Genomic DNA, 27817 nt, shown 5'->3' on the forward strand with positions numbered 1-27817 from the left:
ACAGAGCAGTGGTGCCCTGTGCCTGGCCCCTGAGACCCAGTCCTCCTGGGTTTAAGGGCCCGTGATGGGAGGGGCTGCCTTGAAGATCCCTGAAATGCATTGGAGGCCCTTTTCCCATTGTCTTGGATATTAGCAGTTGGCTCCCTTTTCGTTATGCAAATATTTTTAGCAAGTGGTTGCTCTACAGCCCCCTTGAAGTTCTCTTCTGAAGAAGCTTTTTCTTTCTCTCTCACCTGGCCAGACTGCAAATTTTTCAAACTTTTAGGCTCTGCTTCCTGTTTAAATATAAATTCAAATTTTAAGTCATTTCCTTGCTCCCACATCTGGGCATAGGTTGTTAGAAACAGCCAGTCCACATCTTGAATGCTTTGAAAACTCAGTTTTAAAAATTTTTTTTTTTTTCTATCCTGTTGGCCATAACATTCTTGACGTGAGAAGCAGTGATCATAACTGTTATTCTGTGAGAATGAAATACATTTTTCTATTATTCTGAAGACTTTTTAACAAAATACTTATAAGTGATAAAATGATAAGAAAGCAGTAAGTATTAGTTTGTGTGTGTGTTTTTAGTAAACATTCTCCTTGGTGTGTTTAAAGCAATAAATATTCTTTATAGAAATATAGTATGTTAACTGGTCTGGCTCCCATAGCAGAATACCACAGACTTGTTAGCTTAAACAATAGAAATTTATTTTTCGACAGTTCTGGAGACTGGAAGTCCAAGATCAATGTGCCAGCAGGGTTGGTTTCTGGTGAGGTTCTCTCTCCTTGGGTTATAGTGGCTGCCCTCTTGTGTCTTTACATGGCCTTTCCTCTGGTGTTGCTTCCTCTTCTTGTAAGAACACTAGTCCTATTAGATCAGGGCCACAGAGCTCATTTATCCCTGCTTACCTTTGAGATCATACCATAGTACTTTTTCACTCAACATTATATGAAGTAAAGTCAGAGATTGCAAACTCATGTGCTTACAGGGGCCAGGCAAGCAGTCAGCAAGGTAATAATGACAACTAACATTTGTTGACCCCTAACTGTGTGCCAAGTACTTTTCTAGGGGTTTATATGTATTACATGTATTATCTTTCTTAACCTTCACAACAACCCTATAAAGTATATACCTTTATTCTCTCCACATTTTAGATGAAGAAAATAAGGCATAAGGCTGAAAAAAACACATTTAAGGACACACAGCTAGTAGGTAGCTGTATTAGCTTTGAGACCCAGCTGTTGAAATGACTGGGCGAAATGGCTACTGTGATGAATAGGAGAGAGTATACTGTGATGAACAGGAGAGAGTATATCCATCTAAAGTCACCACTCATGAAGGAGTAATCTAGTACAGAAGATCTTTCTGTTTTTTGATAGTAGTCAAACAGTTGCATTTTTTGTGAAATGTTGACAATTAATTAGGAAAACAAACCAAAAAAACACCATTGAGTCAAATATTGTATACAGATTGTATTCATTCAGAGTATGTTTATAAAATAGTGAAGTCTAATAGTAGAATCTATATTTTAAGTGATAGAAGAATTAAATTGGGGCATTTTATATACAACATTCTGCTCAGTGCTTGGCAGGTAGTGGTAGGTACATGTTAGTTTTTATTAATAGCATTAACATTATCTCCAGTCATTGAGATTCTTCATAAGTATCATTTACTATTGTTTTTATTTAAAAAATTATATACCTAACAACATCAGTACAGGTCTGTTTGAAAAAAAAAAAAACCTCAGAAATTATAGAGGTATGGAGAGAAAACAACTGAAGCTGCATTTGCTTCCGATTCTCAATCCCCTTTCTCTCTCTATATATAATTAAAAACCTTAAATGTTATACAGTATTTATCTTTCTGGGATTTTTTTCACTTAATACATCTTGAAGATCTAAGTGAGTTTATACAAAGCTACTTCACTCTTTTTAAAGGCTGCATGGTGTAATCTTTAATATGGATGTACCATAATCTATTGAACTAGGCCTCTCAATTGTCATTTAGGTAGTTTTCATATTTCACTCTTATAAAAAAAGGTTCTGCAAAGATTATCTTTTTGTACATTTTTGAATATTTCCTTAGGATAGAATTCTAGATGGAATTGCTGGGCCAAAAGCATATTACAAATTTTTATAATGATTGCAACTTTGTTACATATATTTTAGTAGTTTTGTAATATTCCATTTTATGAAGCTACCTTTATTTACTTTATCATTTCCTTATGTTGAAACATTTAGGTTGTTTCCAATTTGCCACTATAAATAGTCCTGTTGTAAATATTTTTGTGAGTAGGTCATATGTTTGGAACATAAATAGCCTGAGAGGAAGTTATCAACTATCAAGTATATTTCTGAGACTTTCCCAAAGCTATTACAATAACTGTATTTAGTGGTAATATATTATCTTTAGAAAAAGTAGAGCTTTGGTAAAATCATTGCCTAGTGTTTTTAGTATTATACTTAAGATATTTTAGAACTTAAATATATGTTTCATTTTAGGTCTTGCCATCTGTAATGAAGATCACTATGAAGCAGAAGATTGAATAAAGCCTTGTAACATTGGACCTAGATTAGAGATTTAGAAAAGAAAGTCAGTCACATTGGTGTTAGTGTTACAATTTCATAATATTTATTCTTTCTTCTAAATAGATTTAGGGAGTAGAAATTAAAACTCAGTGCTATACCAAATGATATACTAGTATTTGTTTGGCTTTTTTTTTTCCTTTTTGTGTGAGAGAAAAAAGTAGATAACAAAAAGCCATAGTCATTCATAATGAAATATACTAAGCAGAATTTTATGATGTCAGTTCTTGGCATTATAATCTATATAACTGATTTAATTGTGGACATATGGGTATCTGTCAGATTTTTCCATGAAGGACAGTATGTTTTTAGTGTTTTAGCTTTAAGCTTTATGCTTTTTGCAACACTTGTGGTTCAGTGTTTTAGTTATTCTTGGTTCAAGGCTGATTTAAAGAAAGGAGGCCAAGAAAGTCAGCATTGTTTTCTTCTACTTCATTGCTTGCAAGGAGGAATTTTTACAAGGTGAGCATATATGTTTAATTATTACCACTGTTTTTCTTTTATCCAAACAGAAGCTACCTTTTTGTATCTGGGTCGTCAAATGTACAAAGATCCCTTATTTGCATGAAGCACAAAGGTTACTTCCTCTTCAGTATTGTGCTTATGTAAGTCATTGCCATACTGTCAAAATTTTCCAGGTTCATTAATAAAGATGTTTTAATTTATCTAATTAGGTTACTTTTTCTGACAGGTACTCAGTTTTCATTAGAAAGAAAAAGACTTATTTCTATGTCTTACAGAACTTTTATCTTCTGTGTATATTCTAAGTCTGATTGTGTAAATATGACATTTCACTTGTAACTGAGAGAGTACTCATTTTTTTGTTACTTACGATTGATTTAACTAAATGAAGTTTTTGCTGCAATAATGCAGTAGCTATGTGATTAGCTAGGTACAGAGTCATAGATCGAACTAAAAACAGTCTTAAGAATCATGTTGTTATAGGTAGAGAAACTAGAATCTAAATAGGCCCTGAGAAATCCATGATTATCTGTATATTTAATTTTATATGACCTCTCCATTATTACTTAGAGGGATTCCATTTTTGATTCTGTTCTATTAAAAAGCAACAAATTCATGACACTTAGTTGAATGTATTAAAAAAAAATTCCAGGCTTTTCTTATATTAATTAATAGGAATAATGCCATTGTATTTATGTGGAGACCTACTGTTTTCAAAGTATTTTCACATATTTTGTCTTTTTAAAGCTATAGTTATTACATTTTTAGTATGTAAAAGAAGCAGAATGTGCAATGAGAAAGAAGTTTACAAGTTTTAGGAAAAGCTGGAAAAAAATTACTTTAGTAGTTGATATTGGAAGTCAGTTTTCGAACTGCACATTCTCGATAAGATGAAAATGTTTAAAGAAATAGAGTAAAAGTTAGTGCTGAGGAACAAATACATATATAATAGGTAAGATTAAATGAGTGTTCTATATGAGCAATATTGAGAATTACGTAGTTCTAATAGTTCTGAAGAAAGATAAAAGTTACTTGTGCAGTTCTAATTATGTAGTTCTACTTATGTAGTTCTCATAGTTCTGAAGAAAGATGAAAGTTACTTGTTCAAGGAATTTAGAAATATGGTAAGTTCTCTGTTATTTGCTATTCTAATAATGAAAAACTTGTACCTCTGCAGAAATGTTTTCATCAGCATTCAAATGAGGACTTTAAAGTACATTGTTATAAATTACAAATTGTATTATAAAAGAAAGGCCAAATTGCCTTGATTTTCAGTGTCTCTTGGTATACCTAGTAATTTTTGATTGAATATTATACATTGTATATAAAAGATCACAGAAGTTCCAAATGCTACTATTTTTCTTTTTCTCTGGCAGGCATTTAGACTAAGGTTCTTTTGGTTTGTGGTCTCTAGGGAACTGAGAGCCTGGTGTGGTCATCTCACCTCCACAAGTCCGAAACACTAATTTTTATCTTGGCACCAAAAGACTGCCAGAAAGCCTGTTTTGCTTTTCCAAGACTTTCTGCTTAGCTTTTAGCTTCTATGTTATAGTTTCAAAATTTGGCATGTGTGTTGTTGGAAAAACTGATTCAGTTTTTCCTCATTCAACAGTCTTGCAAGACCTCTAAAACCTAGCTAGTTTCCTTCTTGCCTAACAATAGCCCTTTGCTTGGACAAAATCCAGGTTTTCAACCTCTTGTTCTTAGTCATAGAATCAGCAAATATTTCCAGGCAACAGCATTTATAGATACATCAGCCCAGTTTATAGTTTCTCTAGTTGCTTTAGCAGGAGCATTGGTCTGTTCTAATATACTGTATCCTACCTAGAAGTGTAGTGCGTAATGTGCAGTCTTAAATTGTTCCAAGTGTAAAGTAAAACAAAACCTTTGTAGTTAACACTGATAATTTAAAGACCTCAAAACACTAGAATTCCATTTACTATGCTCCCAACTAATATATTTATATTGTTGGCATTTTAATGCCTGTTTTTACTCCCACTAGATGATTATATTATTATGTATTTTTCTACTTTATGTAGTCAAATTTGATTAAATTTTGTTTATATTTACCCATATATTTACTACTATGCATATTTTTTATTTCTTCTTGAATCTCTGGACTTCTATCTAGAATTACTTTTCTTTTTTTTTGAGATGGGGCCTTGCTCTGTTACCCAGGCTGGCGTGCAGTGGCACCTTCTTGGCTCATTGCAGTCTCTGCCTCCTGGGTTCAAGAGATTCTCCTGCTTCAGCTTCCTGAGTAGCCTGGATTACAGGCATGCGCTACCACACTTGGTTAATTTTTGTATTTTTGGTAGAGATGGGATTTCATCATGTTGGCTAGGCTGGTCTTGAACGTTAAGTGATCCACCCGCCTTGGCCTCCCAAAGTGCTGGGATTGCAGACGTGAGCCACCGCATCTGGACCTATAATTACTTTTCTTCTGCCTTCCTGAGGTCTTCCCTTTAGAATTTCATCTATTGAGGGTCTGTTGGTGATACCAACTCTCAATTTTTGGTGATACCAGTCAATTTTTGGTTGTTTCAAAATGGCTTTATTTCATTATCTTTCTTGAGAGATATTTTAGGGGCTACAGAATTCTAGATGAGCAGTTATTTTCTCTCTGCATATTATATTCGATTGCTTTTTGGTTTCCTTTGTTGCTCTGGAGGAGTTAGATTTTAGTCATATTGCTGCTTTTTGAAAGTGGTTTGTCTTTTCCTCCTCTGGCTGCTCTTAAGATTTTTCTCTTTATTTGTGGGTTTCTACAGTTTAATTATATGTTTAGATGTAGATTTTATTTCTCTTGCTTAGGATTTGCTGGTCCTCTTGATCCTGTGGACTATTATCTTCCATCGGTTCTATACAATTCTCACCCATTATATTTTTTAACATTTTCTTTACTATGGTTTATGTTTCTTTCCCTTCTGGGATGCCAATCAAATGTAGGTTATACCTTCTCACTGTGTTTAACATGACTATTACATGTTAGATTTTAAAAATTCTTATTTTTTAACTCTCTCTGATACATTCTATGGAATGTAATAATCCTAATTCCTCCCTTTCATTCCTTATATCATTGCTATCATTCATTTCACTTATGCATAAGTGTACATAAGCATATAAACATACACACATAAGTATATGTAGTCAAATATATTGTATTATTTTGAACCAACTTATCTGTTAGCTCAATTAAAAATAAGAAAAATAAGTTTTTATTTATCTTCAAGTATTCCTTCTTCAGTGCTCTTCCTTTGTATATTAATAGATTCAAGTTTCTGACCTGTAACATTTTCCTTTTCTTTGAAGAATCTATTTTAACGTTTCTTGCAAGGCAAGTCTACTGGCAACAGATTCCCCCAGTGTTCGTGGAAATCTTTATTCTCCTTCACTTTCGAAGTATAATTTCACAAGGCACAGAGTTCAGAGTGGTGTTTTTCTTTCTTCCATCTTTTTTTTCTTTTCTCTGAACGGTTTAAATATTTTACTCCATTCTCTCTTTTTTTTTTTTGAGACAGAATCTCACTCTATTGTTCAGGCTGGAGTGCTGCAGTGGTACACTTACAGTTCACTGCAACCTCTAACTCCCTGGCCTCAGGTGATCCTCCCACTTCAGCCCCACAAGTAGCTAGGACTACAGGTGCATGCCACCACACTGAGCTAATTTTTGTATTTTTTTCTGGTAGAGACAGAATTTCTTTTTTTAGACAGATTCTCACTCTGTCACTGAGGCTGGTGTGCAGTGGCATGGTTTTGGCTCAGTGCAACCTCCGCCTCCTGGGTTCTAGCAATGCTCCTACCTTGGCCTCCTGAGTAGCTGGGACTACAGGTGTGTACCACCATGCCTGGCTAATTTTTGTATTTTCAGTAGAGATGGGGTTTCACCATGTTGCCCAGGCTGGTTTTAAACTCCGAGGCTCAAGTGATGTGTTTCCTTTGGCCTCTCAAATCCATTTTCTTCTTGCTTGAATGGTTTCTGAGGAGGAATTGAATGTAATTTTTACCTTTACTCCTTTTGGTGTTTTTTCCTCTTTGGCTTCTTTTAAAAAAAAATTTCAGTTTTAATTATTATGGGTACATAATAGGTATATATATTTATGGAGTACGTGTGATGTTTTGATTCAGACATACATAATGTGTGATAATCACCTAAGTGTAATTGGGATATTTATTACCTCAAGTATTTATTATTTTCTTTTGTGTTAGGAACATTCCAATTTCACTCTTAGTTGTTTAAAAATATACAGTAAATTATCGTTGACTTTAGTCTCTCTGTTGAGTTATCAAATGCTAGAGCCTATTTATTCTAACCAAATTTTTGCACCCATTAACCATCCCCACTTCTACCTGACTCCCTGCTACCCTTCTCAGACTCTGGTAACTATTATTCTACTCTCTATCTCCATAAGTTTGTTTTAGTTTTTAGCTCCCTTATATGAGTGAAAACGTGAAATTTGTCTTTCTGTGTGTGGCCTGGTTCTTTTCACTTAACATAATGTTCTCTAGTTTCATCCATGTTGTTGCAAATGAAAATGACAGGATTTCTCTCCCTTCCCTCCCCTCTTCTCCCCTCCCCTCCCTTCCCCTCCTCTCCCCTCCCCTCCCCTCCCCTCCTGTTCCCTCCCCTCCTGTTCCCTCCCCTCCCCTCCCCTCCCCTTCCCTTCCTTTTTTCTTTTCTTTTCATAGAGACAGGATCATTATAGCTCATTATAACCTTGAACCCCTGGGCTCAGGTAATCCTCCCATCTCAGCCACCTAAATTGCTAGCATTACAGGCATGTGCTATCAGGGCCAGCTAATTTTTAATTTTTTTATACAGATGGGGTCTCAGTATGTTGCCTTCGAACTCTTGGCCTCCAGTGATCTTCCTGCCTTGACCTCCCAAAGTGCTGGAATTACAAGGATGAGCCACTGTGCCCAGTCTAGTTCAAAATATTTTTTAGCTTCCTGGTGATTTTGTCTTTTACTAAAGGGTTAGACTATTAAATGTTTTTTGAAATATTTGGGTCTTTTGTAGATATTTTTAATGTTGATTTTTAATTTAATTATTTTGTGTTCAGATAACATACTCTTATGATTTCAATCTTTAGAAATTTATTCAGACTTATTTTATTGTCTAACATGTGGTCCATCTTTATGAATGTTTCATGTACACTTGAAACATATGTGTTTCTGCAATTGTTCTAATATTCTATAAATGAAATTTAGTGAGTGTAGTTGATAGTGTCATTCAGATATTGTACAGTTTTACTGATTTTGTGTTTAGTTGTTATAAGTGTTGGGGAAACTGGGTAGCTATTTAGAAGGAAACAAAATATGTAAATTTTAATTGACGATAATAGTTTTCACCCAAAGGTCAGGCTTAGGCTATGCCCTACCATGGCACATGATCTGGAAAAGAGGTCTCTTCAGTGGAGGTGAAATCTTCGTTCTGTGGAAGTGATGGTGAAATCTTCAGAAGTATATTAGTAGAAACACAGCGGTAGACACTGGGAGAAATGTGAAATATTGTTTGTGTCTTTGTCATGTCACAGTTTTTGATGTGACAAAATATAGGTTCTAATTCTTCCAAGCCAGGAGAAAGTTCGAAAGGATAATCTGCAAGAGTTCTTCCCATCACCCATCCAAATTACAAGGGTGGTAAATGAGTTTTTCTCTGTATGCCATATGAATGGACAGACCACAGATTTTTTTTTTTTTTTTTTTTGAAATTGACTAGAAAAGAAAGGAAGCAATAGCCAGAATATGCAGCATGAGAACAGTAAAAGTTTTATTAACTTATAAAGTTGGGATACTTTAAGATAACATGTTATACTTCTAGGTAGGATACTAGATAGCAGGATAAATTTCCAATGAATCAAATATTTAATATAAAATACTATAAAAGAAAACACAGGAGAATTCCTTTATAACTTTGAAATGGGGAAAGCCTTTGTAACCATGACTCAAAATCCAGAAGCTATAACAATTGTCGGTTTGACTATAATAAATGCATGCTAATAAACAAAATCAAAAATCCCAAAATACACAACAAAAGCATAACCAAAGAAAAACAACATTAATAGGGAAAAAGAATTGTAACTTATAACAGACAAAAGGCTAGTCCTCTGATATTTAAAGAGTTTCTGGAAGTCAAAAAGTTAGACTATCTACCCAATAGAAAAGTGGGAAAAGAATAAGGGTCATTCATAGAAAAGGAAATATAAATGGGTCTTAAATTGTATAAAAGATGCTAAGCCTCATTCATGAAAAATTCCAATTAAAACTACATTGAGATATTATTCCTCACTTACTAGATTGACAAAAATCTAAATGACAATATGCTCTCTTAGTAAAGTATGGGAAAACAGATACTTTCATACCTTGTTCATCAGAGTATGGATTAGTATAATTTCTGTGGAAAGTAGCTTGACCATATTGCAAATATGTATATTTAGCACAAGAGCTGCTTATTCTAGAAATTTATCGTACTTGCATACATGTAAACTGACATATGCACACAATTTTAAAGTGTAGCATTGTTTGTAATAGAAAAATATTGAAAACAGTTTTAGTTTGATAGAGTTTGTAATATACTATGCAATGGCATACTACATAACTATCATAAAGAATGATAAGATATCCAGGATTTATTTTTGAGTGAAAAGACAAGGTGCAGATAGGAGATATAGTATGTTACAATCTGTGTAACAAAAGATGGTGAAAATGAATATATACTTATCTTTGTTTGTATCTGCATGAAGAAACTCTAGATGGGTACACATGAAACTAATAACTGAATTCTTGTGGTCATAGGGAGGATAAAAGTGGGTTATAGGAGTATGATAGAGTTTTCTCATTATAACTTTCTAATTTTTTAATTATTTAAATATTTTGCCTATTTAAAAAAGAAGAAAAAGAAAATTGAATTAGGTTGGGCATTCGTGGAGGATGCAAGGTAGATAAACACTTTCCACTTTTTGTTTTTGATTTTCTTTTCTCTTTTTAAGAATTTGTATTTTAGGTTTAGGGGTACATGTGAGGTTTGTTACATAGATAAACATGTGCCACAGGGCTTTGTTATACATATTATTGCATCACTCAGGTATTAAGCTCAGTTCCAAATAGTTATCTTTTTTGTTCCCCTCCCTCCTTCCACCCTCTCCCTCAAGTAGATGCCAGTGTCTGTTGTTCCCTTTGTGTTCATAACTTCTTAAAACTTAGCTCCTACTTGTAAATGAGAACATGCAGTATTTGGTTTTCTGTTCCCATGTTAGTTTACTAAGGATGATAGCCTCTTACCCTTTCCATGTTCTGGCAAAAGACATGATCTTGTTTTTTTTTTTTTTTTTTTTTTTTTAGGCTGCGTAATATTCCATAGTGTGTATGTACCACATTTTCTTTATCCAGTCTGTTATTGACAGGTATTTAGGTGATTCTATGTCTTTGCTATTCTATACTGCTGCTGTGAACACTTGTGTGCATGTGTCTTTATGGTAGAATGCTTTATATTCCTCTGGGTATATACCCAGTAATGGAATTGCTGGGTCAAATGGTAGTTCTTTTAACTCTCTGAGGAATTGCCGTACTGCTTTCCACAATGGTTGAACTAATTTACACTCCCACCAACAGTGTATAAGGGTTCCCTTTGCTCTGCAGCCTCGCCAGCATCTGTTATATATATATATATATTTTTCAATTAGGAAAATGTCTGAGCATATTGTTTATTCTGGGCATGTTAGCATCTGTTATATTTTGGCTTTTTAGTAGTAGCCATTCTGACTGGTGTGAGATGGTATCTCATTGCAGTTTTGATTTGCATTTCTCTAATGGTCAGTGGTATTGAGCTTTTTGTTATAAGCTTGTTGTCTTCTTTTGAGAAGTGTCTGTTCATATCCTTTGCCCACTTTTTAATGGCATTGTTTGTTTTTCTTTTGTAAAGTTGTTTAAGTTCCTTATAAAAACTGGGTATTAGACCTGTGTCAGCTGGCATAGTTTGCAAATACTTTCTCCCGTTTTGTAAGTTGTTTGTTTACTCTGTTGATAGTTTCTTTTGCTATGCAGAAGCTTTTAAGTTTAATTAGATCCCATTTGTCAATTTTGCTTTTGTTGCAATTGCATTTGGTGTCTTCATTGTGAAATCTTTGCCTGTTTCTAGATCCAGGATAGTATTGCCTAGATTGACTTCCAGAGTATTTTACAGTTTTGGGTTTTACATTTAAGTCTTTAATCTGTAATCAGTTGGTTTTTGTATATGGTGTAAGAAAGAGGTCCAACCTCAATCTTCTGCTATGGCTAGTCAGTTATCCTAGCACCATTTATTGAATGGGGAATTTTTTCCCCATTGCTTGTTTTTGTCAGCTTTGTCAAAGATCAGATAGTCAAAGGTATGTGGCTGTATTTTGGGGCTCCTTATTCTGTTCCATCGGTCTGTGTGTCTGTTTTTGTATCATTACCACTATAGTCCTGTAGTATAGTTTGGAGTTGGGTAACATGATGCCTCCAGCTTTGTGCTTTTGCTTAGGATTGCCTTGACTATTCAGGCTCGTTTTTTGGTTCCATATAAATTTTAAAATAATTTTTTCTACTTTTATGAAGAATGTCATTGGTAATTTAACAGGTAGAGCATTGAATTTGTAAATTGCTTTGGGCAGTATACCCATTTTAATGATACTGATTCTTCCTATTTATGATGATGGGATGCTTTTCCATTTGCTGTGTCTTCTCTGATTTCTTTGAGCAGTGTTTTGTAATTCTCATTGTAGATATTTTTCACCTCCCTGGTTAGCTGTATTTCTGGGTATTTTTTATTTTTTTTTTTGTGGCAACTGTGAATGGAATTACTTTTCTTATTTGGCTCTCAGTTTGGTTGTTGTTGATGCATAGGAATGCTAATTATTTTTGTACATTGATTTTGTATCCTGCACCTTTGCTGAAGTTGTTTATCAGCTAAAGGAGCTTTTGGGCCAAGACTGTGGGGTTTTTAGATATAGAGCCATGCCATCTGTAAACAGAGATAGTTTGACTTCCTCTCTTATTATTTGGATGTCCTTTATTTATTTTTTCTCTTGACTGATGGATCTGGCTAGGACTTCTAATACTATGTTGAATAAAAGTGGTGAGAGAGGGTATCCTTGTCTTGTGTCAGTTTTCAAGGGGAATGCTTCCAGCTTTTGCCCATTCAGTATGATGTTGGCTATGTGTCATAGATGGCTCTTACTGTTTTGAGGTATGTTCCTTCAATACCTAGGTAATTGAGAGTTTTTAACATGGAAGAATGTTCAGTTTTGTCAAAGGGCTTTTTCACATCTGTTGAGATGATCGTGTGGTTTTTGTCTTTAGTTCTGTTTATGTGATGAATCACATTTATAGATTTTAATATGTTGAACCAACCTTACATCCCAGGAATGAAGCCTGCTTGATCATGGTAGATTAGCTTTTTGATGTGCTGCTGAATTCAGTTTGCAAGTATTTTGTTGAGGATTTTTGCATTGATGTTTATCAAGGATATTGGCCTGAAATTTTCTTTTTTTTGTTTTGTCTCTGCCAGGTTTTGGTATCAAGATGATGCTGGCCTCATAGAATGAACTGGGGAGAAGTCCCTTCTCATTTTCTTGGAATAATTTCTGTGGTAATGAATGGTACCAGTTCTTTTTTGTACATCTGGTGGACTTTAGCTGTTAACCGATCAGGTCCTGGGCTTTTTTTTGGTTGGTAGGCTGTTTATTACTGATTCCATATCAGAGCTCATCATTGATCAGTTCAGGGAATCAGTTTCTTCCTGGCTCAGTCTTGGGAGAGTGTATGTGTCCAGGAATTTATTAATCTCTTCTAGGTATTCTAGTTTGTGTGTGTAGAGGTGTTTGTAGTAGTTTCTGATGGTTGTTTTTATTTCTGTGGGATCAGGAGTAACATTCCCTTTGTCAGTTTTACTAGTGTTTATTTGGGTCTTCTTTTTTTTTCTTCTTAATTAGTCTAGCTAGTGGCCTATGTATTTTAATATTTTTTTCAAAAAATCATTTCCTAGATTGATCTTTTGAATTTTTTTTTTGTGTCTTGGTTTCCTTCAGTTCAGCTTTGATTTTTATTATTTCTCATCTTCTGCTAGTTTTGGGGTTGATTGGTTGTTGCTTCTCTAATTCTTTCAGTTGTAAAGTTAGGTTGTTAAGATCCTTTTAACTTTTTGACATAGGCATTTAGCACTATGAATTTCCCTCTTAACGCTATCTTAGCTGTGCCTCAGAGATTCTAAGTATGTTTTATCTTTGTTCTCACTGTTTTCAAAGAACTTCTTGATTTCTGCCTTAATTTCATTATTTACTCAAAAGTCATTCAGGAGCATGTTGTTTAACTTCCATGTAATTGTATGGTTTTGAGTGGGTTTCATTGTGTTGACTTCTATTTTTATTGCACTGTGGTCCAAGAGTGTGTTTGGTCTGATTTCAGTTTTTTTTTACATTTGTTGAAGATTGTTTTATGTCCAATTATGTGGTCAATTTTACAGTATGTAACATATGGCAATGAGAAGAATGTATATTCTGTTGTTTTGGGGTGGAGACTTCTGTAAAGGTCTATCAGATCCATTTGGTCCAATGCAGAGTTTAGGCCCTAAATATCTTTGTTAACTTTCTGCCTTGATGATCTGTCTAATACTGTCAATGGAGTGTTGAAGTCTCCCACTATTATTGTGTGGGAGTCTATGTCTCTTTGTAGGTCTCTAAGAACTTGCTTTATGAATGTAGTGGTTTGGCTCCATGTCCCCACCCAAATCTCATCTCAAATTATAATTCCCAAATGTCGAGGGAGGGAGGTGATTAGATTATGGGGGTGGTTTTATTTTATTGTTATTATTATTATTTGTTATTTATTTATCTATTTATTATACTTTAAGTTCTGGGGTACATGTGCAGATCATGCAGGTTTGTACATAGGTATGCACGTACTGTAGTGGTGGTTTGCTGCATCTATCACCCCATCATCTACATTAGGTATTTCTCCTAATGCTATCCCTCCCCAATCCTCCCATCCCCTGCTATTCCTTCCCTAGCCCCCCACCCCCCAGGCCCTGGTATGTGATGTCCCCCTCCCTGTGTCTGTGTGTTCTCATTATTTAACACCCATTTATGAATGAGAACATGAGGTGTTTGGTTTTCTGTTCTTGTGTCAGTTTGCTGAGAATGACGGTTTCCAGATTCATCCATGTCCCTGCAAAGGACATGAACTCATCCTTTTTTATGGCCACATAGTATTCCATGGTGTATATGTGCCACATTTTCTTTATCCAGTCTGTCATTGATGGGCATTTGGGTTGGTTCCAAGACTTTTCCATTGTGAACAGTGCTGCAATAAACAGACATGTGCTTGTGTCCCAGGGAGGTATGGAACTGTTGCCAGCTTAAAGACACCTGTAGGAAGTGGCTGCAGACCCTGGATATGAGGTCCCACCCAGTGAGGAGGAACAGGATTGGGACCCACTTAAAAAAAGCAGTCTGGCCACATTTTAGTAGAGCAGCTGCGTTGTGCTGGGGGTCCACTTCAGCCGCTAGTCACCTCAGACACTCTGAAGCCCAAAGTTGTAATGGCTAAGTCGCCCAAACAACAAAGATAGTGGCCTGCAACTCCCTCTGGGAGCACTGTCCCAGGGGGAATTCAGATCTCTGTTGGCTGGAAAGCTTGGATGGGGGTGGCCGGAGGCCCTGGTTGGGAGGTCCTGCCCAGTGAAAAAGAATGGGATCAGGTACCTGCTTAAAGCAGTAGTCTGTCCTGTTTTGGTAGAGTGGCTGTGCTGTGCTGTGCTGTGGGAATTCCTTCTACCCTGGGTGTACTCAGACTCTCCAAAGCCTGAAGGCTAGAATGACTAAGGTGCCTGACTAGCAAAGATGGCAGCCCATCTCTCCTCCCAGGAGTGCCTTCTTAGGGAGGTGCAATGGGCTGGTGCTGTTCAGCCCTCTAGATTCAGCCTCTTTTCTAGGGGTTATGTACAGGTCTAACCTCCTACTTTGCCACAGCTGCAGCTACTTTTGCTGGAAAGCCCAAATATCTAAGCCTCCAGGGTCTCCATGGATGCCTGAATGCCTGCTCTGCTGAGACTCTATGTAGCTCTGTCTGTCAGACTAAAGACCGAAGGCCCTGGTAGAGTGGGTTCACAAGATCTCCTGACCTGCGGGTTGCAAATATCTGTGGGAGAAGCATGGTTTCTCCAGGTTGCCCATTCACTCACCGCTTCCTTAGGTTGTGGAGAATCCCCTGGCTCTGTGTTGTTCCCAGGTGGCTGTTGTCCTGCCTTGTTTTTCTTTGTTCTCTGGGTCAGGTTGTTTCCTTGATTAATTCCAATGTGAGTACCTGAATGTTTCAGTTGAAGGTGTATTTACTCACCCCTCTGTTTCTCTTTGTAAGAACCAGGCACACTAGCTGCTTCTAGTCAAATCATCTTGGCCACTTCACAACCTCACCCTTTTCCTTTCTCTTTGTATATTTTTAGTTCAGGAAGTGGCAAAATACTGATAGTGATAAATAAGCAAAAATTAGAAACGTTTATAAAAATAGGCCAAATTAACCAAAGATTTGTCCAGGTTTAGTATTCAAAAACCTGAGATTTGCTGAATTTTGGATTTCTCTAAGGAATAGAAAAATTGAATTCATGTTGGTAGATGAAAGTCAAGGAATATCAACATGAATTACTTATTAGTTATGTGTACCTGTTGCTACTATGTATGCTATTACTGCTCAGGGGTCTGTGGAGTAGAATGTTTCATTTTCCAGAATATAAATTAAATGACAGTTTTGCATTTCAATTTTATGTGTGATTTGTGATAAAAACCTTTCTTTGCCAAAGCAGAGTTTTCTTTTGATAGCTATATGAAAGGCATTTGGGTTATTTAAAATATGGAAATGACTTTTGTTCTTTTTAATACATACAAAATAGTTTAAATTATATTAAAAACTTCCACAGATTCTTAGGCCCTTCTATGGAGTTAAATGTGCATTAAATAGTTAAACTCTCTTTCTTACCTATTTTTCATTTTAAAACTCCTTAGAGAGAGATCATGTAGTCACGTTCAAATTTATTAGAGTTCTATATTTATAAAACCTTAGGATAAATTTTACCTCAATCTCCAAATCTTTGGGGTTTTAAAAAACATGTTGGTTATTGATTTCTCACTTAAATTTATTATAACAACATACTTCATAGGATTACAGTCTTTTTACATTTATTAAGACTTGTTTTTATAGCCCAGCATGTAGTCTAACTTCATGACTATTTCATGTGCGTTTGAAAATAATTTCTAATTTTTAGTTATTGAATGTAATGTTCTATAAATATCAATTAGATCAATTAGGCAGATAATGCTAAATTATCTATATTCTTACTGATTTTTTTAAGGTCTCCTTTTCCTTTCAATTACTGAGAGTCAGGTGATAAAATTCTCAACTGAGAATATGGATTTATCTTTTTCTCCCTTTACCTTTGACAGTTTTTGCTTTGTTAATCTTAAAGTTCTGTTATTAGGTGCATACAGATTTAAAAATGTTATTATTAATGATGAATTTATTCTTATATTATTATGACATGATAATTCTCTTTATCTCTGGTAGTATTCCTTGAGTTCAAGTCTGTTTTGTCTGGGATATTGATATAGCCATATCAGATTTTTATTTGGTGATTTCCTTTCAAACTATCTGAGTGTTTATGTTTAAAGAGAGTCTCTTGCAAATCACATGAAGTTATATCTTGCTTTTTAAAAATCCAGTTTGATAATCTCTTTTAATTGGAGTGTTTAATCCACTTACATTTAGTGTAATTATTGATATGGTTGTTTTCTGGCTTTTGTTGTTTCTGATGAGAAGTCAGCCAACATTCTCATTATTTCCCTGTGAGGAATATGTCTTTTTTTCTCTATTTTTCATGCTTTCTTTTTATATTTGATTTTCAGCAATTTGAGTAAGATGTGCCTGTGTATGATGTTTTGGGTATTTATTTTGCTTGGGTTCGTTGAGCTTTTTAAGTCTATGTTACTGGTTTTGATCAAATGTAGCAAATGTTTTGGGTTAATATTTTGTCAAGGATTTTTTAATGCCCCCTCTCTTTTCTTCTAGGACTTTAATTTTACCTGTTATTGTTGTTCTGTTCATTTTGTTCTCCTAAATTTTTCCCTTGTGTGCCTTAGTTTGGGTGATTTCCGTTGATCCTTAATCTTAGCCTAGTGAAGTCTTAAGGCTCTTAGTGTTAGTCTAGTGAGGTGGCTGTAACAGGTTTTAGACAACAAAAATTTATTTCTCAGTTCTGGCGGCTGGGAAATCCAAGAGCAAGGTGCTGGAAGATTTGGTGTCTGGTGAAGATCTGATTTCTGGTTCATAGGTGGTGCCTTCTCATGGTGTTCTCACATGGTGGATGGGCAAGGCAGCTCTCTAGGGCCTCTTTTATAAGTGCACTAATGCCATTCATTTTATTATCTTCCAAAGGTTCTCCACCTCAATGTCACATTGGGGATTAGGTTTCAGCATGTGAATTTTGGGGTAACACAGACATTTGATCTATTGTACCTGTCTTCATGTTCACCAATCTTACTTTTGTTGCTCTTTTCTCCCTTGTTTTCTTATATGTTTTGTCTGGAATTTATATTTGTAATCAGTGGGGGAATTAGGCTGATATGATGTAATTCATCATTATTGGAAGCTGGTTTTTTTAAAATTTCAAATAAAAGAAGATATAGGGATAAAAATATGGGAATACACTATGTTAAGAAAGCCCTCTCTATTTTTTATTTTGGCCTATTTATTTGTTTCATAGAAGTGAAAGAGTGTCCTATTGGTTAAAAAATCATATCCCCTTTTCCATGAAATACCCTCAGATAAGCAGAACTTAGTGTAGATTTGCCATTAATTGTTGCAGAATTAGAAAATATTTCTACCTAAAGACACATGAATGTGTACATTTGTAAGCAGCACTATCTGTTTTGTTTTTAACAGACACTTAACATGTGCCAGGTCCTGGTCTAAGCCTTTTACAAATGTTAACTCGTTTAATTCTCACATCAACCCAGTGAGGCAGGTATGATGACTAGCCCTGTTTTCCAGATGAGGAAACTGAAGCACAGAGAGATTAAACAAGGAAGTAGTGGAGCCAGAATTTGAACCAGGGCATTCTGACATTATTAGAGTCTGCATTCTTAACTACTTTGCTCTGCTACCTCTCTCAATTCTGCTGTGTGTAATAATTATGCTCTAGGTATGTATCTGTTTATACTTGTGAATTTCTCAAGCTTTTCAATAGTGTCTACCCTACTGGATTATAAACCACTTCAAGAATAGGAATCACTTACTCTCTACTATGCCAGATGCTCAGAAAAGGCTAAAACACAACTTTTCTTATAAATCTTGCTTATAAATCCTAGGCATTATTAATCACTTTTTTCTTCAGTACGTTCACAGCTCAACATTTGCCTTTCTAATGAATGACTATTTTTTTTTCTGCCTTATACTGCAGCTAGTAGTTTACAGGCTTGACCCTCCCATTGGGTTGCAAGGTCATTGAGGGTAGAGAGCATGCCTTCATCATTTTTGTTGACATTCTTCCCTACCCTGGCATCTAACCCACATTGAGTATAATAGATCATGTTAATCCAGAACTGTGATGGTAAAAATATGCTTCTTTTTGCCAGATGAAGAATCCTTGCATATTTATATATTTATCGTTTACAATGGAAAAATCTTACATTTGTGTTTTACTTTCAGCTTTCCAAAGTCCTTTCATAGCTACCATCTATTTATCTTATGGAAAAAAATGTCATGAGCTTTCATTTATTACTTCAGTAAATATTTCTTGAGCACCTATTATGTACCAGATACTGTTCTAGTTGCTTAGGATATAGTAATGAACAAAATAAATCTGTCCTTTCATGTAGATTACATTCTTGTGAGAAGGTAAAGATAATAAACCAAAATAAATAATGTGTCAGGTAGTGATAATACTTTATCAATAATAACTTCGAAGAAAAATAATATGGAGTAAAGAGATAGAATATGATAGAGAGTACTACTTTAGATAGTATGGTCTGGAAGGTGTCTATAAGTAATATTTGAGTAGAGACCTGAATAAAGTTAAGGAGCAAACTGAAAATGTTTGGAGTTTAGAAGGGTTCCAAACAGAGGGATTAGCAAAGACAAAAGCCTTTAAGTTGAGAAAAACAGCAAAGAGGCCATACTGGAAGTGTGAGAGAAATGAGATAGAAAGGTAGTTGTTGTGGTAGCATGTGTAGGTGGTAGATCATGGAGGGCCTTGTAACATATGGTAAGGACTTCGGATTTCATTCTAAGTTTGATAGAAATCACTGGAACATTTTGTACCCCAATGAGGAGTGACATCTGAATTATGTTTAAAATGTTTAATTTGAATTCTGTGTAGGGAATAGGTTATATGGGAGCAAGAGTAGAATCAGTGGCCAATTATGAGGCTGTTGAAATAATCCAGAGTAAAGAGTTGGCTGCTTAAACAGGGGTGATAGTAGTGGAAGTGGTAAGAATTGTTTAGATTATGGATATATTTGAAGTTAGAAGCAAGAGCCAAGCGAACTTGCTGAGGAATTTTTATAGCACATGAAAAAAGAGGAGTTGGAATTATTCCTACATTTTTGGTCTGAGCAATATAGTTGAGTGTTATTACCATTTACTGAAATGGGAAACATTGGCAGAAAGAACAGGTTGAAACAGTGAATATATCACTGCCTTTATTTTTTATATGTGGAAACTGAGACATAGATGAAGAGTTTTGATAAGCTTTGGGGTAGAATCCTGGTTGCCTTTTTGCTAGCCTCAGATTTCTTCTAAATAAATGTTTCAATTTTTTTTTTGTTATTGATTTTATCTATAGGATGATAACTTGTGTTCACTTTAAAATTCTTTCGAAAGAAGAGACTGAGCAGGGATATTTCAAGAGTCTTTAAGGTTTTATATATTTTCTGGGATGGTAATGGTCAAAGAGCCTAGCACCTTGTAGGTATCGAGTAATTGAATCTTTCTAAAGGAAGATTCAATCTCATCTTCAACCTTGACATTCTCTTAAGGGACTATATCTGTGTTGTAGTTTAGATCAATTGCATAAACAGAAAATTGCAGTTTATCTTTCAGAAAGTAGTGGTTAAGACTAGAAATTATAAGATCTGGGTTTGGACCCTGTGTCTGCCCCTTACTATCTGTGTAACTTTCAGCAAATCACTTTATCTTTCTCAGCTTTAGTGTGAAATGGAATGATATCTACTTATCTCACATAATTATTGCAAAGATGAAATGAGTTTACATATACTTAATAGGCCTAACACACAAATGGCACATCAAACATATAATAAAAGTTTACAGGGTCTCAATCCCAATAAAGCCACTGTGAGATATTTACAAAAAATCTGTAATAGAGTTTGTGGAAAAATTGTGTACTTAAAACACATATTCCTTTTTCCAAATTATTATGTGTATTAACATATATGTTATAAAGAATATAAGATTACTGCCCAAAGTAACTTACAGATTCAACGCTATCCCTATCAAGCTACCAATGACCTTCTTCACAGAACTGGAAAAAACCACCTTAAACTTCATATGGAACCAAAAGAGAGCCCGCATAGCCAAGTCAATTCTAAGCAAAAAGAACAAAGCGGGAGGCATCACACTACCGGACTTCAAACTATACTACAAGGCTACAGTAATCAAAACAGCATGGTATTGGTATCAAAACAGAGATATAGACCAATGGAACAGAACAGAGGACTCGGAGGCAACACAACATATCTATAACCATCTGATCTTTGACATACCTGACAAAAACAAGCAATGGGGAAAGGATTCCCTGTTTAATAAGTGGTGTTGGGAAAACTGGCTAGCCATATGCAGAAAGCAGAAACTGGAACCCTTCCTCACCTCTTACACTAAAATTAACTCCAGATAGATTAAAGACTTAAACATAGGACCTAACACCATAAAAACCATAGAAGAAAATCTAGGGAAAACCATTCAGGACATAGGCATAGGCAAGGACTTCATGACCAAAACACCAAAAACATTGGCAACAAAAGCTAAAATAGACAAATGGGACCTAATCAAACTCCACAGCTTCTGCACGGCAAAAGAAACAGTCATTAGAGTGAATCGGCAACCAACAGAATGGGAAAAAATTTTTTCAGCTTACCCATCTGACAAAGGGCTGACATCCAGAATTTACAAAGAACTAAAACAGATTTACAAGAAAAAAACAAGCCCATTCAAAAGTGGGCAAAGGATATGAACAGACACTTTACAAAAGAAGACATACATGAGGCCAACATATGAAAAAATGCTCATCATCACTGGTCATTAGAGAAATGCAAATCAAAACTACATTGAGATACCATCTCATGCCAGTTAGAATGGCAATCATTAAAAAATCTGGAGACAACAGATGCTGGAGAGGATGTGGAGAAATAGGAACACTCTTACACTGTTGGTGGGAGTGTAAATTAGTTCAACCATTGTGGAAGACAGTGTGGCGATTCCTCAAGGACCTGGAAATAGAAATTCCATTTGACCCAGCAATCCCATTACTGGGTATATATCCAAAGGATTATAAATCGTTCTTCTATAAAGACACATGCACACAAATGTTCATAGCAGCATAGTTTACAATAGCAAAGACCTGGAACCAACCCAAATGCCCATCGATGATAGACTGGACAGGGAAAATGTGGCACATATACACCATGGAATATTATGCAGCCATCAAGAACGATGAGTTCGCGTCCTTTGTAGGGACATGGATGAACCTGGAAGCCATCATTCTCAGCAAATTGACACAGGAACACAAAATCAAACACCGCATGTTCTCACTCATAGTCGGGTGTTGAACAATGGGAACACATGGACACAGGGAGGGGAGCACTACACACTGGGGTCTGTTAGGGGGAAATAGGGGAGGGACAGCAGGGGGTGGGAGGTTGGGGAGGGATAGCATGGGGAGAAATGCCACATATAGGTGAAGGGGAGGAAGGCAGCAAATCACACTGCCACGTGTGCACCTATGCAACAATCTTGCATGTTCTTCATATGTACCCCAAAACCTGAAATGCAATAATAAAAAAAAAAGAATATAAGACTAAAGAGAAATGTTTATGTTTACTTTATAGGTATTGGTTTGCCTTGAAAAGGGGTTACCATGCAGCTTTCAAATATGACAGCAATACTAGTAACTTCATGGAAGAACAAATTGATCTACATAAAGAAGTTATAGATAGAGTGACTGATTTGAGCATGCTCAGACTATTTGAGACCTACTTGGAAGGCTGCCCACAGCTTATTCTTCAGCTCTACGTTCTTTTGCAGCATGGACAAGCAAATTTCAGTCAGTGTAAGTTAATTTCTTAACACCTTGTGTTAGATGGATGCCATTGAGACCTTATATCAACTATATAAATCTTTGGCAGACTCTAAAAATTTTTAAGGTATTAAAAATAAAATTAAAAATTAAAATTTTTATTAATAAAATTTTTAATTAATAAAAATTTTAATTAAAAATTAAAAAATTTTAATACCTTAAAAATTATTTATTCTTTTGAAAAGGAAGTACTGTAACATGGTTCAAATATCAAAAAAGTATTTAAAGATATACTGTCTTCATCTGCCCAGAAAGAAAACTATTGTCAGTTATTTGATGATTTTTTCAGAGAATTTTTTTAAAGTATATGTTCTTTTTTTTTCTTTTTTCTTTAACACAAATGGTAACATAAAATAAAAACTGTCTTTGCTTTTTTTGCCTCATAGTTTATCTTGGAGATCTGTTCATATTAGTACAGAAAAAGTTCCCACATTTATTTTTATTATCTGCATAGTATTGCAAATTATGAATGTGCCATAATTTATTTAACAAGCTTCCTATTTATGTTAATTTCAGTCGTTTCTTAAATTTAACCATTGAAAAATGCTGCAATGAGTAATCTTAATGCATATATACGTTTGCATGTACAAAGTATATCTGTTGGGTAAATTCCCAGAAGCAGAATTACCGGGTAAAAGTGTAAATGCTAAAAAACTAATGAAAGTTTTGCAAGTTGGCCAATGTGTTTGCTGTTTTATAGTAGATTTACTCATTAAAAGTTTATTTCCATCTTCCTTTTTGAAAATCCTGTTATAGGTATTTAACTTGAGATGTTAAAAAACTCTTTATTTGAAATAATAGTCCCAAACTGAATTAATGACTGGGGTTCCATTTCATCTCAAATTCATTTGAGGGGGTAAGATTGTTATCTTCCCTTGGAGTTCTTGCTGTCCTAGACTCACATGTGATATCAGTTAAACAATATCTCTGTTCCCATTTTCCTGTAAACCTCTAGAACATAGCTATTTCTAGTATTTTTACCTTTACTTTGATTGTTAGTAAGATCCAAAAATGATTGTGCGTATGAGATTTTTATTGCATATGAGATCTCTTTTTTGTGTTGCAAATAATTCCTGGATTGGGTTTTATAAGATACAGAACACTTAACAGTTCTGTATTCTATAGTTTTGGTTAAAAGTTCAAAATTTAGACCTTACAGCCTGTATTATGGTAGATCTCATGATGATTCCAAGGGATACATAGCATCTGGACTACCATGGGATCCAGTGATAGCTATCTTTATGTTCAGTCTTCATCTATGTAGTTTTTTCCTGAAGTAGGAAATTGAGGTAAGTTATTTAAAAATAGCATAAAATGAGATATAATTCAATTGTCTAACAATAGAGGAATTGGTAAATAAATTATTGTAAACTGTTAGTATGGAACATTATATAGACACTAGAGTGTTTACAAAGAACTTTTAATGACACAAGGAAGCAATTATAAAGTAAAATGTAGGCAAAAAACAGTTTATAAAATTTTCTGTCAATACATTTTTAAGGTTGCAAAGAAATTATTATATAGAAAAATATCTGGAAGAAAATATGCCAAAATGTTAAGTGTGTCTGATTCTGGGTGGAGGAATTATGAATGAATGTTTTCACTTTAAAAATACTTCTCTGGATTTCCAAATTTTCTATAGTAACTATGTACAAAATTGTTATATGAGTTCTGAAATTAAATCGGTGATAAAAAACCTACCAAACAGAAAAAACCTTAGACCAGATTCATAGCCGAATACTATTAGATGTATAAAAAAGAGCTGGTATCAATTCTACTGAAACCATTCCAAAAAATTGAGGCAGGAATCCTCCCTAATTTATTCTCTGAGGTCAGCATCATTTTGATGCCAAAACCTGGCAGTGACACAAGGACAAAACAAATCCCCAGGCCAATATCCTTGCTGAACATAGACACAAAAATCCTCAACAAAATACTAGCAAATCAAATCTAGCAGCACATCAAAAGGCTGATCTACCATAATCAAGTAGGCTTTATTCTTAGGATGCAAGATTTATTCAATGTACATAAATAAATAAATGTGATTCATAAATACAACTAAAAATAACCACATGATCATCTCAATAGACACAGAAAAGGCTTTTGATAATATTCAACATCTTTTTATGTTACAAATCTTCAACAAACGAGGCATCAAAGGATGCCCAGGAACATACCTAAAAATAATAGGAGCCATCTGTGACAAACTCACAGTCAACATCGTACTGAGAATGGGCAAAAGCTGAAAACATTCCTTTTGAGAACTTGAACAAGACAACGATGCCCATTCTCACCAGCCTTGCTCTATATGGTGCTAGAAGTACTAGCCAGAGCAATTGGGTAAGTAAAAAAATAAAAGGCATTCAAATAGGAAGAGATGAAGTAAAACTATCCCTGTTTGAAAACAATATGATTCTATACTTAGAAAACCCTGTGTTCTCTATCCAAAGGCTCCTAGAACTGATAAACAACTTCAGCAAAACTGGTATACAAGATTGATGTACAAAACAGTAGCATTTTTTTACACCAGCCATGTCCAAGCTGAGAGCCAAATCAAGAATGCAATCCCATTTACAACAGCCACAAAAAAGAATAAAATAGCAAGGAATATAGCTAACCAGGGAGATGAAAGATGTCTAAAATGAGAATTACAAAATACTGTTAAAAGAAATCAATGATGATACAAACAAATGGAAAAACATTCCATGCTCATGGACAGGAAGAATCATTGTTAAAATGGCCATACTGTCCAAAGCAATGTACAGATTCAATGCTATTCCTATCAAACTATCATACAGAATTGAAAAAAGATTCTAAAATTCATATGAAACAAAAAGGAGCCCAAATAGCAAAAGCAATCCTAAGCAAAAAGAAAAAAGCTGGAGGCATCACACTACCTGACTTCAAACTATACTACAAGGCTCAGTTTTTGTACCGCTATCAGCATGTAACCAAAACAGCATGATAGTGGTACAAAACAGACCCATAGACCAATGGAACAGGTTAGAAGATTGAGAAATAAAGCTTCATACCTACAACCATCTGATCTTCGACAGAGTCGACAATAACGAGCAACAGGGAAAGGACTCTCTAGTCAATAAATGGTACTGGGATAACAAGCTAGCCATATTCAGAAGATTGAAACTGGACCCCTTCCTTTTACCATATAGAAAAATCAACTTAAGATGGATTAAAGACTTACACATAAAATATAAAACTATAAAAACTCTATAAGAAAATCTAGGAAATACCATTCTGGACATAGGCCTTGGCAAAGATCTCATGACAAAGACTACAAAAGTGATTGCAGGCTGTGCGCGGTGGCTCACGCTTCTAATCACAGCACTTTGGGAGGCTCAGGTGGGTGGATCACTTGAGGTCAGGAGTTTGAGACCAGCTTGGCCAACATGGTGAAACCCTGTCTTACTAAGCATACACAAAAATTGCTGGGCATGGTGGCATGTGCCTGTAATCCCAGCTACTCTGGAGGCTGAGGCAGGAGAATTGCTTGAACCCAGGAGGCAGAGGTTGCAATAAGCCAAGATCGTACCACCATACTCCAGCCTGGGTGACAGAACGATACTCTGTCTCAAACAACAACAACAACAACAACAACAACAAATAAATAAACAGAAATCAAAAGCAATTGCAACAAAAACCAAAGTTGACAGGTGTAACTTAACTAAAAAGCTCCTGCACAGCAAAATAAACTATCAGCAGAGTAAACAAACAGCCTACAGAATGGAAGAAAATATATGCAAGCTATGCATCTAGCAGAGGTCAAAATCTAGAAACTATAAGGAACTTAAACAAATCAATAAGCAGAGAACAAACAGTCCCATTAAAAATGGACAAAGGGCATGAACAGACACTTCTTAGAAAAAGACATACCTGCAACACAAGCATATGAAAAGCTCTGTATCACTAATAATTAGGGAAATGCAAATCAACCACAATGAGATACCCTCTCACACCAATCAGAATGACTGTTACTGAAAAGTCAGAAAATAACAGATGTAGGTGAGGTTGCAGAGAAAAGGGGGCTCTTACACAAACTGCTGGTGGGAATGCAAATTAGTTCAGCCATTGTGGAAAGCAGTTTAGAGATTTCTTAAAGAACTTAAAACAGAATTACCATTCAACACAGCAGTCTCATTACTGGGTATATACCCAAAGGAATGTAATTGTTATACCACAAAAACGAATGCAGATGTTCATTGCAGCACTTTTCCTAATAGCAAAGACATGGAATCAACCTACATGTCAATTGTGAACTGGATAAAGAAAATGTGCTGTATATATACCATGGAATACTACATAGTCATAAAAAAGAGTGAAATCATGTTCTTTGCAGCAACATGGATGCAGATGGAGGCCATTCTCCTAAGTGAATTAATGTGGGAACAGAAAACCAAATACCACGTGTTCTCCCTTATAAGAAGAGGCTAAACATTGAGTACACATCAACACAAAGAGGGGAAAAATAGACTCTGGGGCTTACTTGAGGATGGAGGGTGGGAAGAGGGTGAGGATATAAAACTATGTATTGCATACTAGGCTCACTACCTGAATGTGGAAATTGTTTGTACACCAAACCCCAGTGATACATAGTTTACCCATGTAACAAACCTGCACATGTACCCTTGAAACTTAAAAGTTGGAAGAAAAAAAATTAGTTTATATATAGTAGTACTTCAGAAGACTGAACATATTCTTTTATTTCTGCTCCTTCTGAAATCAGACTTTTATTTCTGTTCCTTTTAAAATCACAGTAAAAGAGTAAAAACAATGTTAGTACATAATGACAGAGATTGCAGAGTAGAATAGCAGATTAGAAATATCAATAAATGTTTAGAAGATGGAAAGCAGATGGAAAACCTAGGTTATTTGAATCAACCCTTCCAGTGAGAGGGTAAATTATTCCTCTTCCACTGAAAATATCTGAAAATATTCGATAAAATATCTTCAAAAATCTTTCTAAAACATAACATCTGAAACAGCCCAAAATATGCATGACAGTGGGAATGCAGCATGGTTAAGTAGGACTCTGAAGGTAGTTATGCCCTGAGGGTTTTACTGAACCTTATAAACAAGAAATTCAAGTTTAATAACTTTTCAGGGTACAGAAGATACAAGACAAAAGTCAGGGTCCTCACAACCTTGGTGAGGAACCTCTTTTCTAGTAAATTATAATCCATAAAACTCGGACTCCAAAGGGTACCCTTCTTAGGGTAAAAGTGAAGTTACCTACCTGACTTCTGACTTCAAAGAGTTTGCAAGTAATAGAGTGTTGATGCTGAGTAGAGCAGAGAAAAATGTCCTTGAGAAGGTGTACATTTTTGCAATCAAAATTTACAACTGTTGACTAGTCCAAAAAACAAACAAAATAACTCCCCCTGCAAAACAAAG

The 27817-nt window shown here is 35.2% G+C and overlaps 1 protein-coding gene across 5 annotated transcripts in view; it reads left to right on the forward strand.

The window, feature by feature from the left end:
- The window catches only part of XKR9 (XK related 9), a 54054-nt gene that overhangs the window by 6174 nt on the left and 20063 nt on the right, over nucleotides 1-27817 (forward strand). For 2 of the 5 annotated variants that reach the window (XM_021671854.2, XM_012463636.2), the window contains 2 exons: nucleotides 2485-3030; nucleotides 22161-22381. In XM_021671854.2, the coding sequence (XP_021527529.2) occupies nucleotides 2759-3030; nucleotides 22161-22381 (493 nt within the window). In that variant the 5' untranslated portion in view covers nucleotides 2485-2758. Of the gene's footprint in view, nucleotides 1-2484; nucleotides 3031-3080; nucleotides 3174-12635; nucleotides 12705-22160; nucleotides 22382-27817 lie in introns of those variants that run through there. The other 3 variants (XM_012463637.2, XM_012463640.2, XM_012463638.2) reach the window with 3 other exon arrangements.

This window comes from Aotus nancymaae, unplaced genomic scaffold, assembly GCF_030222135.1.
Source record: "Aotus nancymaae isolate 86718 unplaced genomic scaffold, 86718_ANA_hifiasm-v0.15.2.pri h1tg000036l, whole genome shotgun sequence".
NCBI classification, from domain to species: Eukaryota; Metazoa; Chordata; class Mammalia; order Primates; family Aotidae; genus Aotus; species Aotus nancymaae.